Source organism: Sminthopsis crassicaudata, chromosome 4 (assembly GCF_048593235.1).
Source record: "Sminthopsis crassicaudata isolate SCR6 chromosome 4, ASM4859323v1, whole genome shotgun sequence".
In the NCBI taxonomy this organism is placed as follows: Eukaryota; Metazoa; Chordata; class Mammalia; order Dasyuromorphia; family Dasyuridae; genus Sminthopsis; species Sminthopsis crassicaudata.
In genome coordinates, this window is record NC_133620.1 from 244,991,935 (window position 1) to 245,004,975 (window position 13,041).

Sequence of the window (13,041 nt, forward strand, 5' to 3'; positions counted from 1 at the left end):
ATATTGACACAAATGGCCACTGTTAGGAGAACTGCTCTGTTAAAAATGCCATTGAGAAATTCATGGGGAGAGACATATAGCAAAAATGAATGTGAAAATGTTCTAAAGTTTCTATCAGCTACTTGTGGTACCTAGGTCAACTCTGTGAAATTATCCCTACTTTTATGCTTGCTATTTAAGGAGGCAGTGTCCATAAAGGAAAAAAAAATCTTATGAGATCACTACTTAACCTCTGCCACCCAACATACTCAATTATTCAAAGAATTTTTTTTATCTTATTAACCAGGGAATTCTCTCTGATATTGCTAATCATAACCCATCCTATTCATGGTCTCCCATAAATTCATCACAGAGGGGGTTCACCCAAATGCTGGTGGCCTTCCTTATTTTTTCTTGACATTGTTAGAATATCAGTGGAGCACCCTGCCTGTTTACCTGTCATCCCTCATCTTGCTATATGGTTATTTCATATATATAACCTTAATTATATCTTTTACTATCATGATTCTTCAAAATTACTTATTAGTTGTATGATAGAGACTGCTCATAGCATCCAATAACAGACAAAAGTAAAAACCAAGGCCATTTTGTACATGATAAATGAATCTTGTGTACGACTGCCATCATATCTCTGCTATCGGTGGACAATAAATAAAGTACTCTGAAGAAGAATTCATGTCACTGCATATTATAAGAAAAGCAAGCATTTATATGGTTCTTTGCAGTTTACAAAGTATTTTCCACATAGAAGCAGCTGGGTGGCCTCTAAAATTGGAGTCAGAAAGACTTTCATTTAAAATCCTGACTAAGATTTTTAGTAGCTGTGTAATACTGGACGAATCACGATCCCTTTCAATCTCAGTTTCCTCAACTATAGGAAGAAAGGAAGGAGTCCAACTGGTCAATTCCAGGCCAGCTTTTATGATTGAAATAAAGGAAAATGAGAAGATACATGTATAAAATGTGCTACATAATTGCTAACTTGTTATTATTGCATTACTATTCTATATATCTAAGCCTCATAACAATTATAAAGATGAAAAAACGGGTCAAAAATGTTAAGTAGTTTGCTCAAAGTATAGCTAGTAACTCTCCAAGGTGGTAGGGGAACACAATTTTTTTTTTCCAAACTCCAATCCAGTATTCTATTCAGTACATTGTCTAGTACTAATGCATCAAACCATATTAAGATCATATATGTGGAGCTGGGAGGAACCTTAGAAGACATTTAATACAATTCCCTCATTTTACAGATGAGGAAATAATGTCCACAGAGAAACTAAAGAGTAGTCAGTTGCTAAAATGGATCATAGGATCATTCTTCTAGAATTAAGCCCTTTTAGGACCTCAGATACCATTTAATCCAATATTTTTATTTCACTGATAAGAGAGTGTTGCCCAGGTAAATGAAGTTCCCAAGGTCATATAGAGAGTAAGCATCAGACACAAAATTTGAACTCAGGTCATATGAGTGCACAGCCATGTTCTTTTCATTGAGTCATACAAACCTCTTGTCTATTATTTCTCATTTAAATTTCTTGATTTAATCCTTTTTTAAACCATACTTCATTAGATTTCACCAGGTGTTGGAATACTAAATATGTATCTACATAATCCCCTGTCAGTTTTTGTTCATTGACTCACAGAACATGCTAAATGCTAAAATACTGGACACAAGCCACATTAAACATATGATTCATTTAAACAAGACTATAGAGATTTTGCAGTGCTTTCTATCAACAAACATTTAACAAATATGTCTAATGAGAATAAATATATTATGCTGTATCACATTTGGTAAACACAATAATTTTCTTAAATTTATTACAGAGTTCAGTTGTTTTCAAGCATGGGTGACTCTCCATGAGTCCATTTAGGATTTTCTTGGCAAATGCACTTGAGTGGTTTGGCATTTTCTTCTCCAGTTCATGTTACAATGAAGAAATTAAGGTAAAAAGGGTTAAGTGATTTCCTTAGCTATTAAGTGTCTGAAATCAGATTTGGATTCAGGAAGATGACTCTGACTGTAGCTTAACACTTTGTCACTGCACCATCTAGCTGCTTTGGTAAAGCAAAAAAAAAATTAAATCAATGCTGATCTAAATTTCTTCTAACTGTGCTGAAAAATTCAGAAAACAGATATAGATTTTTGTGGCAAATACCACAAGGTGGACTCTAAGTACTATTATAAAGCTCAAAAAATGTTCCCATTACTGTTTGAGTAAGTTCTCTATCTCAAAAGGATTAGAATACTTTGCTCTCTGCTTACATACTTTAAAGTAGGAATCCCTGACTGCTTTGGAACTGTGACATCAAATTATAGCTTCATGTTCATCTTTGAAACCTCTCTGATCCTCCTACCCTTCTTATCACTTCCCAGGAAACTTACCAAGATATGGCATTTATATTTATATATTCCTTATAATGAATTTGGTTAGAAAATTGCATGCTATCTTTTGAGAGGATGTTAGACCTTTCGTTTTGTCATGAAACTGAGGTTTGGTATACCTGATTGAGTGGCTAACTTGGTGACATTCAAAAAAGCAATGTAAAAAATAATCAGTACATAAACATTTTTAGTCCATGATATCTGATTTTTTTATTCTACAAAAATGATGCAATGAATACAAGTCATTAATCTCTGGGGACTAAATTTTAGAGTTGGCAACCACAACACATCAGGGAAATAAGATTAATTTACAAGATAGAGTCCCTAATGGATGGCTTACTTTTCCCCTAAGTGATGAATTTTAATAACTGAGCTTGTATGTAATATAGCATCTTGGAGGATGATACTGTTAGGGGAGGTATTAGTGTAGATTAGAATGTGTATAGTAGAAAATGCTTGCAGCCATTTTACCCTATTAAAGTCCTCCTGCTGTTAAGTACATTGTATTTATAAGACCATCTCTTACTAAAGCACCTGTCACCAGGGCACTCTCAGTATACTTTAGACTTGATCTCTTAGCATGACTATGAGTTAAGTAGAGAGAAGATATTTTAATTTTATAGATTATGAGACTTGAATCCCAGGGAAGCTAAGTGTTTCTCCTAAGATCATGGATGACATCAGGAACTGCTGAAAAGAAAGCAGAGTTAATTCCTCCACGATTACCCTACTAACTGGATAATGCTTGTGCCCAGCTGCATGTACAGAATAGAAAGGACACAGAAAGAGCACAGAGGTCTTTTGCAATGTGGGAAGGGAACAAGGAGACAAGTTTTATATAGTCATATATATGATTGAACTTGACTCAGAAATAAATGAGTGTAATTTAGTTAAAAAAATAAATTGAACTTTGCTGGAGCTGTTAACAGTCTCCTTCCCTGAAAATAAATACATTATTGATAAGATACTTTAAAATTGTCTATAGATATTTCTAAATATATGGAACTGGGAAAAGTTCTGAACTGGGACATAAGAACCCTAGGTTCTGCTTTTATTTCAGTCACTTAGCTATGTGACATAAATTTAACTTTTCATGACCTCAGTTTCCTTATCTATATAATGAAATGTTTAGACTTCATGATTTTTAAGATTTTTGACTTTCTAATTCTATCACTTTTTTTTTTAAACAAAAACTGGACTTGAGATTTTACTCACATAAAGAACTCCTAGGGAAGAGATTCTCTCTATCAAAGAATGTCAGCAGTTATTTTGTAATCTGGGTACTTAAAGAGTCTCCTGAGGCACCAAAAGAATGAATTATTTGCCCAATGTAACATAGTAAAGGTGCATAAAAGATGCAAACAAGGACATCCCTATTCTGGAGCTTTCTAGTACAGTGGATGGAGTACTTGACCTGAAGTCAGGAAAACCTGAATTCAAATCTAGACCCAAAATATTAGCTATGTGACCCTTGACAAGGCACTTTTACTATCTACCTCAGTGACTTAACTTCTGTCTACCTTAGTTTCCTCATCTGTAGAATGGTACCTATCTCCTAGATTTGTTGTATCAAATGAAATAATATTTATAAAATACTCAGCATAGTATCTGCACACAAAAGGAACTTAATAAATGCTTCCTTCCTTCTTTCCTTTCTTTTTTATTCACTACAACCTTTAGATTCTATGACTTGAAATCAAAAATAAATTATGCCAATAATAAATTAGTAAACCAATAGACCAATAATAGAATAACCCTCAGTATTCTTTCAAAACCCATGATCCACAGTTGTTCAGTTGGATATGGATGGTGCCCATTTCACTAAGCAGCAAAAGTCAGCAACATAATTGTCTTCAGATAAATTTTTGGGTTCAAGTATGAAATGGGAAAACTTAAGATTGGAATCAACTGTCTCCTAAAAAATTGGAATCATAGATTAATTGTCTGTAAGGACCTCAAAGATCATCTAGTTCAAACCTTTAATTCTTTCCTGACAGCATAAGTCTTATAACACTAACTAAAGTATGAATTTGGTTTTGGTATGTGAGGCCTAGTGACAAAAATCAGGACTGAAGCAGGAAAAGGCTGGCAGTGGACTTGGCTGCAATTCATGGGAATTGTAGATTTGCAAGATTTTCTTTTCAATTCCATCACATTTTGGAGAAGAGTTATAAACCTTCAACTACTGTGATAGAAGTAGGACAAAATGATTTACAGTAGAACATAGAATCTTCAAAGGCAGGGGTTGTTTTAATTTTAGTCTTTGTTTTCTCAACCCCTTAACCTAGCACCTGACACATTATAGAGTTTTAATAAGTATTTTCTGAATTGAAATGAATTTCTTTTCTTTTGGTTATGCACTGTTTTGACGAAAGTCCTTCAAGTTATGCAAGCCTTAACAAAATGTGACAACTTTAATAAGTCACATTTCCAAAGCATTTTAAAGATTTTATAACACTTTATTCCTATTAACCCTCTGAAGTAGGTAACTAGTACCAAAGCTGTTCTAAGCACAGTTTGGTATTCAACCTGTTTGAAGTTGGCTATGGGATCAAAATGGCATTAGACTTCAAACAAACTTAGGTGCTAAATTTTATGCCATGTCAACTACACTTTATTCTCCAGTCTATATAATGCATGTACATAAACATAAAATGCTGTTAAAGTTCTATTCTGTTTTTCTGTTCCTCTTGACTTCTTTATGATCAAAAGTCTTAATAAATTTAGGTATTTATTTTGCTTTGGTAAGAAACAAAGACCTTATCATATTTTAGAGATGCTGTATATTTTCATGGATTTATATAGTTTGTGAATTAATAGAATAAGACATTCTTCCAACTTCAAGTAAGTTTTCACTACCTGTCCATTATTTTTTGGATGTTCTCTTTCTTCTACTTCTGTTTCCTGGATGAGGTGACCGTGTGTTAGCACCCTGGATACTTTAGAATCAGCCGGAGTAAGGATAAGCAAAAGTCCTTGGTCTTTATTCTTGGCTTTTAGTGGTAGAAGTGAAGGGAATGGATATGGAGGATCTCTGCAACCTTTCCTCTTCGTCTCCAGCCCAGAAATGACTGGCTAGTCTTACTCCATTCCCTAGTCCCTCCTACAATTCTTTATATACACCAATTGATTGGGGCAGCACAGAATAGTGGGAAAGGCCATTTTCCAAGCATATTCTAATAGAGTATTGTCCAATCGGTAATTAGCCTCAAATTTCAGTTGTCTGACCTCAGTGCATTAATTCAAGAGTTTTAGCCCTTTACATCTGGATTGCTTTAAGTTCCTTCTGCAGGAAGCTTTGTTTGATCTCCCCTAATACTAGAATCTTCATGTGTTAATTATCTTTAATTTATCCTGTATCTATTTTGTTTGCACATAGTTGTTTCTCTGCTGTCCCCCCATTAGAATCTGAATTCTTTGAGAGCAGATATTTTCTTTTGTCTATCTTTGCATCTTCAGTATTTTGCACCATTCCTGGCACTTCCTGGGCAATAAATAAATGTTTGTTGGCTGACTGATTAGAACATGACTTTATTTACTGTTTTATTTTGATTTTATTTTACCTAAAATACAAAGTATAAAAAACAAAGTTATAAAAGGAGTCCTTTTCCAAATGACATTCCCAAATTCCAATTTAGTCAAGAAAAACACAACAAAATTGTGTCTAGATAAATAATGAAATCCTTTCAGGATTCCATAAAAGGGAGGAAAAAATTAAGTAGAATGTTTATAAACTTTATAAAGTTTAAGTTGCCAGTCCAAAGCAAATTATGATTAGGATCTCATAAAATTGCCAGATCACAACATAATTGCTAGAGTGGCCCATCCCTATCAACTGAAGAACCAAAGTGAGAGGAGGAAAACATGGATTAGCTGTCTTAATAAAGATTCTTAATAAACCAAAGACAATGTCTTCGGTAGTATTAGTACAACTACTAATGAAGAATAATGGAAAGCATAATTTTAAATTTAAATAATGGCACCTTGGAAAGATTGATATTTCTCTTTTAGTTATTAAAGTTAATTTAGTCAAATTCTTAGATAAAGTTTCGTTTGGTTTCTTCTCTGCTATTAGTCAAATGATGACCTGAAGTTGAGCAGGGGCATGATGGGAAGAAAATTGATTTTTCTTATTATATTTGTTTCCTAAATAAGAACATTTTACACAAAAGTCCTATACCAATACTTCAATAATGTGTGGGTAAAGCTAACCTTAGATGTTCAAAGATTATGCCAGCAAAAGTCAAGCTCTGGTAGGCTGGAAAGACTGTGAGTATGTTTCTAATGATTTGAAGATGATTTTGCCATGTTTTTGGTTGTGGTAGATCATGAAACAAATGAAAATACAAAGAGCCTTCAATCTTTTGTGTCACTGTCCTAATTATACATTGATGGAGCTGAAATGTTAGAAAAGATGGCTGAATGTGCTAGGGAGGATATAATCTTATATAATTTAAAAATCTAACCTGCACTTATTCCTAATGTAAAAACTTTAATATAATACTAAAGGATCAAAACCATGCAACTGTTGACATTCTCATTATAAATGAAGTTAGAAGAAATAACAAAGTCAAAGATAAATGATAGGTTGACTCAGAGGCAACAAGATAAAATTTCATGAGATGCTTGGGCATCTTACCTGGCAATATTTTAAAAAAAAAAAAACTATGAGCAAACATACATCTTGGAAGATAATTACAAATTACATACTATTATTTAGTTTAAAGTATAAATAAATAAATACATTCTATAAGGCACTTGATGAAGTCCTCAAGATAACTTCAAAATGAAATTGTGCACTAAGGATCGGGAAAACTATGTTCAAAAAAATTAGAAAATTAGAAGAAATAAATGAGACCAAAGACACAGAAATAACTTGGAAGTCTTAGTTACACTGATCTGGAATATGTTCTTCAAGAACAAAGCTGAAAAAAGTTCTTGACATGGTATATGCCAAAACATTTCCAACAAATAAATAATTGAATAAATAAATAAATAAAATTGAGTAAACCTTAACATATTTGGTCTTACATATCAGCTTTTCTTTTGGAATCAGCTGTGTTTAGTCAGACTATCAACTGATTAAAAGTAAATATGAATAACAAAATTAAAAAAAAAAAGAAGTGAAGCTGCCTTACTTGTGAAACACTGGATCTCTCTCTACCAAGTAGACATTAACAGCATAAAAGGGCCATACTTCTTTAGAAAAAAAAGTCTTAGGGTAGAAGACTATAAGTGGTGTCACTTCATAAAAATTAAAAACAGTTAAGGGAAAAATAAGCCTAGATAAAAAAAATTTGTAGAATTCATCAAAACCAAGAGTTCTTAACCTGGTGTCTATGAACTTCATATATATATATATATATATATATGTATGTATGAATGTATGTGTATATTCCAATATGATTGGTTTTATTTGTAATCCCATGTATTTTATTTTGTGTACTTAAAAAACATTATTTTGAGAAAGCATCCACAGGTTTCACCAAAATGCCAAAAGTCCACACACACACTCACACACACACACACACACACACACACACACACACACACACACACACAATGGTTGAGCTGCTAATAAAAACAATATAATTTTAAAAATCTTTTGTAGATGAAATTGTAAGGCAACAGATAGACATAAAATGGAACAGAATTGCCAATTGTCATGATATTTTCTTATCAGCAACAACAAGGGAACTTCCATGTCTGGATTTTGAAGAAGAAATGGTCCTTGGGAAGGTAAAGTCAGGAAGAGTGATTGGCTTCACTCAAGTGTCAAAAAAAACCAAATCTGTGATGAAGGTGATATGATTTAAAGTCACTGAGGAAATGATATTTTAAACATCTCTAGGATGGGCTCTAAAATTTATATCTCCCTCGGGGCTTTGCACAATGCTCTATGAACATATACATAAATGTTTGTTGAATGAAAAAATGAATGAGGATAACTTTTTTAAACATTAAAAAAAACACAGATAGTACTTTTATCCAAAAAAAGTGAGTAAGAACACCAACAAATACCATACAATTTGCCTATGTTCTCATGATAAGATCATTACGAGCATTTGTTATGTGTATATATATATATATATATATATATATGTATATATATATATATATAAGATTATCAGTGATATCACACAAGAAGGAAATTGTCAAGCTTTCATGGGTGATCTTATATAATCATTATTTTCAGTCACACATCTTAGAGGTGAAAAGAATATAAGATGCTGCTTATAACTATCATGTATTGAATTCAAAAAGTATTGACTCAGTCGAACAAAATGACACTTAAAAATGGTATCTTCCATGTGACAAAAATCATACAGATTCCATCACAGATGTGACCAGAGATAACCTTTCAACCAATGAGTTTCAACATCAAGCACATTTAGGAGTAGTATAAAGCCTCTTCAGAATCTGTCTCTGACATATCTTTTGAGACTTGTAGTACATAGCTCTGCCTTACAGTCCTTGTTTCCATCTTTAATCTCCTTGGCTTTTGCCATTGTTCAAACTGGCCTCTATTAATGTAGTAGATGACCTCCTCACTTCAGCCTCTTTCAAGGATCAGTTCAGGTGCTATTTCCTATGTCCTCAAGTGTGTGTGTGTGTGTGTGTGTGTGTGTGTGTGTGTGTGCATTTGTATAAGCACTATACATGTATCTCAGTCTTCTACTTAAGCTACTAAGAAAACTAGGTCAGAATTGAATAAGAGAAATTGATAAGATTTGATAGCATAATTGCTAAAACTGCTTAAAACTGTATTTTAAGTGATTAAAATACTTCATGCCATAGATTTCCATTTTAAAAATGTTAATATTTTTTCATTAATACTATATGTTTATGAATTATAGAATGCCACAAAATTGCATGACAATGAAAAGATGCATATAGTTCCATTTAATATTTATTAGGTGAACCAGATACTGTACTAACTGCTGGGAATACAAAGACAACACTTTAACAATAATCTCTATCATCAAATGACCTACATTTGAGATGCAAGGTTGGGGGAAGCAGCTTGAATACCGATTAGTAAATATACTTAGATTTCAGACTCACATTGAAGCTGAGCTACCCAGATTAAAATGTTTATGAGTCAGTTGGGGTGTCTCATTTTTGTGTTCATATTCCTCAATATCTAGCACATTGCCTAGCATATAGTAGGCTCTTTAAAATGCTTGGTTATTAAATGATTAATTCTGGAAAGAAATATTAATAACTAAGGGAATAGGGAAATAATTTTTGCAATAAATAACAATTAAGTTGAGCCTTGATAGGAGATAGGGATTTTAGGAGGTAGAAGTAAGGAGGGAAAACATTCTAGGCATGGGGCATAGCTTGTGAACAGGCCTAAAAGTGGGTGAAGGAATTTCATATATAAAGGATAACAAATAAGCTAATCATACAAGCTGATTTTTTCTCTATCTGTGTTTCATCTCTTTCCTTCTACATGTGGCTCCAAAATGGAGAAGGAAATGGAAAGCACTCCAAAATCTTTGCCAAGAAAACCTGAAGGACAGTATTGGTGCACTGTTTCATGGGGTCATGACAAGTTGGACACAACTGAACAACTAAACAACACAACATGTTTCTACATTAATTTATCTTCTACCCCTTTCTATCTCTGTACTTTCTCCTTTGAGATGATTTCAAGTATGAATTTTTTTGTAGATGAATAAGCTGTCTTTATATTCAGCCCCAACATTTCTTTTGAGTTTTAATACTATTTTAAACTATTTTAGACATTTCCACTTGGATATCCTGCCAGCACTTCAAATTCAACATATCCAAAATCAAATCCTCCTCTGCTTACATTATTCCTCTTAAAGATATTGTCATTTCCTTGGATTATTGAAGTTCAAAGAGCCAGTCATATAAGTTTATCAAAATTACCTTATGATTTTATATAGTATTTATATATTTATTATTTATTACATAGTATTTAGCAAATATAAAAAAAAAAACAGCAATGAAGAAAAGATTCTTTGAGACCATCCAGAAGTCACAGGAAATATATAAAAGATGATGTTCTAAAGATTCAGCTTGTGGCTTTATGCTTCATATTAGCTTATTTGCATATTGCCTTAGGAGACCTTTGTTGAAGATATGGCAAAACCATATAACTCCATCTAATCTTCCATATCCAATCAGTTGCTATAGATTTTTTCTCCATAATGTCCTTTTTGCTGTCCCTTCTTCTCCATTCCCACTAGTCCACTAGTTTAAGCCCCTTATTAAATCATACTTAAATTATTACATTAAGCCTTGATTGTTTTCCATCACTTCAAAGTCTCCTCTTTTCTATTCATCTAGCATACTGATATCCTATTAATTTTCTTAAAGGATCACTTTTGTAGTGTCCTTTTCTTATTAAGGATACTTTAATGGTTCCCTCTTCTTTCCTAAATAAAGCTCAAATTACTTTATCCAGTGTTCAAGACCTTCAACAATTTGGCTCTAATCTTTCCTAACTTATTTGCCAGTTATTTTCAGTGGCCCAGATAATCTACATTCTTCATATTCTCTGAAAATATATTAAACTTTCCCACATCTGTGACTTTTCCCTTTTCTCTCACCCTGGAATACAAAATCTCAACTTTCTTTATTATTCCTGTCATCTCCATTTCTCAATATCTGATTTGTCCTTCAAGACTCAAATCAAATGCCAGTTCAAGAGATTCACTTCTCTACACTTGAACAATATTTGTGCCACTCAGTTGGCACTTAATACATATTGTCTATATTATAGTTATTTCAGTTCATATGCCACTCCCTCTTAGTCTAATATTTTTGAAAATATAGTAAAATGTTGTGATCTTTCTTCCCTCACATCACCCAGTATAGAATAAAGTACAAAGTAGGTATTCAATAATCCACAAATGTTCATTGGATGAAATTTCTCTAATTGACTTAGGATATATGAACAATCCCCATCAAATATTTTACTTGCTTAGCTATGAGAAATTTAAAGATTGAAATTTTCTAAGTAATACAAGCTTATTTACTTTACAAGGTTTTTTTTTTTTTGTAAAATAGGAATTGGAAATATAGAATGCAATTATATATAATCAAAATTTGCTGGTAGCTAAAATATCTTCTTAAAATAAGTATACGATTTACCATATAGGATCCCATGGAAGATATGGACAATCAGGAAAAGAGTAAGATGATTATGCAGTAAAAGCCAGGATTAATGGATATATGGTTTGAGTACCACATTAATACTTATAAAAAATAATACCTAGACAAAATTTTCCATTCCACTTGGTAGAATGGTTCTTACATTCTTTCAGAAAACAGATTCTTGTATAGTTGGAAAAAGATTAATTTTTATCTCTAAGATTTCTTCTAATTCCAATTATGTGATTCTAGAAAGGTAGTTTAAATTTTAAAAATCCAACTTGCAAAGATAAATAAGAGTTACATGAAGAAAATATTTATTCTGATAGTAAGTAATCATGACTCAGATGCAATAAATGCAAGGAGAAATAAGAGTTACATGAAGAAAATAATTATTCTGATAGTAAGTAATCATGACTCAGATGCAATAAATGCAAGGAGAAGAACAAAGATTGAAAGAAAACTTCTTTTTTTTTTTTTTTTTTTTTTTAAAAGAATGAAAAATCGATGTACAAATTACACAGACATGCTGGAAGGGAATGTAGTTCACAATGAACCTCACTGACCTAATTCAAAAAGCCATTGCACAATATTAGCTACTTCAGTATTCCAGATTAAATTACACCCCCAATTCTCTTTATCCAATGTCCCCTGTATCTGTGTTGCCCGTCTCTAAAACACAAAGGATTTTTTAAATTGTGAAAGCTCAGTTTAATGAAGGTAAACCTCAAATTTCTAAGTACTATTACTTAACATTCACCTCATACCCAGCTGCCATCTTTGAGTTTTATTTTTACCGGTGTTCAGGGACATGAAATGACTGGACTTAGTTAATGCTTGCCAGTTGTTCAAAGTTTACTTACCCTTTGACCCTCTTTCCCAGGTGGACCTTGGGGACCTTCCAGCCCTAAGGAACCCTGCATTGAAACAAAGAAATAAATGTTAAGTTGTTTTTTTTTAATTTTGAGTTTGTCCATCTTTTAGAGACATTTTTGAAATGAATACTTATTTGACAATTTAACGTTTTTAAAGGGACAAGTTCCTTAGAGGTTAGACTCTGTAATACATTAATAATGATGAATTGCATTGCCTGGAATATTTTACACTTGTAACAAAGTCTAGAGCAAAATAAGTAAGTCCCAGAGCCAGATGTCAGGACCAAATGTTCACTCCCAATGAAGACTTGCTTCTAGTCAGGGCTACATTACACAGAAATGACATAAATGGTAATGGACACTTACAACAAGATGCATAATCCATCCTATATTTGCCATTCTGAAATGGGCAAAATAGAACTTGGGTTGAATATGTTGTAAGAGAAAATATTTATTTTGGCTTCATAAATGTATTTGTTTGTGATATTTTGTCAATTTATTTAATATTCAAAAGGACATGATAATTTTTTAAGGATGAAGAACAAACCTGTAATTTCATTGGTATGAGAACTACTAGTGGAGAAATTCCTATTAATGTAGGTTAGTAATCATGTCTTTGTAACTTACAGTCTTAAAGATTTGCTTTGATCT

The 13,041-nt window shown here is 32.5% G+C and overlaps 1 protein-coding gene across 2 annotated transcripts in view; it reads right to left on the bottom strand.

Moving 5' to 3' along the window:
* COL19A1 (collagen type XIX alpha 1 chain) overlaps positions 1-13,041 on the bottom strand; it is a 389,708-nt gene that overhangs the window by 174,338 nt on the left and 202,329 nt on the right. For both annotated transcript variants that reach the window (XM_074310576.1, XM_074310575.1), the window contains one exon: positions 12,379-12,432. In XM_074310576.1, the coding sequence (XP_074166677.1) occupies positions 12,379-12,432 (54 nt within the window). The remainder of the gene's footprint in view (positions 1-12,378; positions 12,433-13,041) is intronic.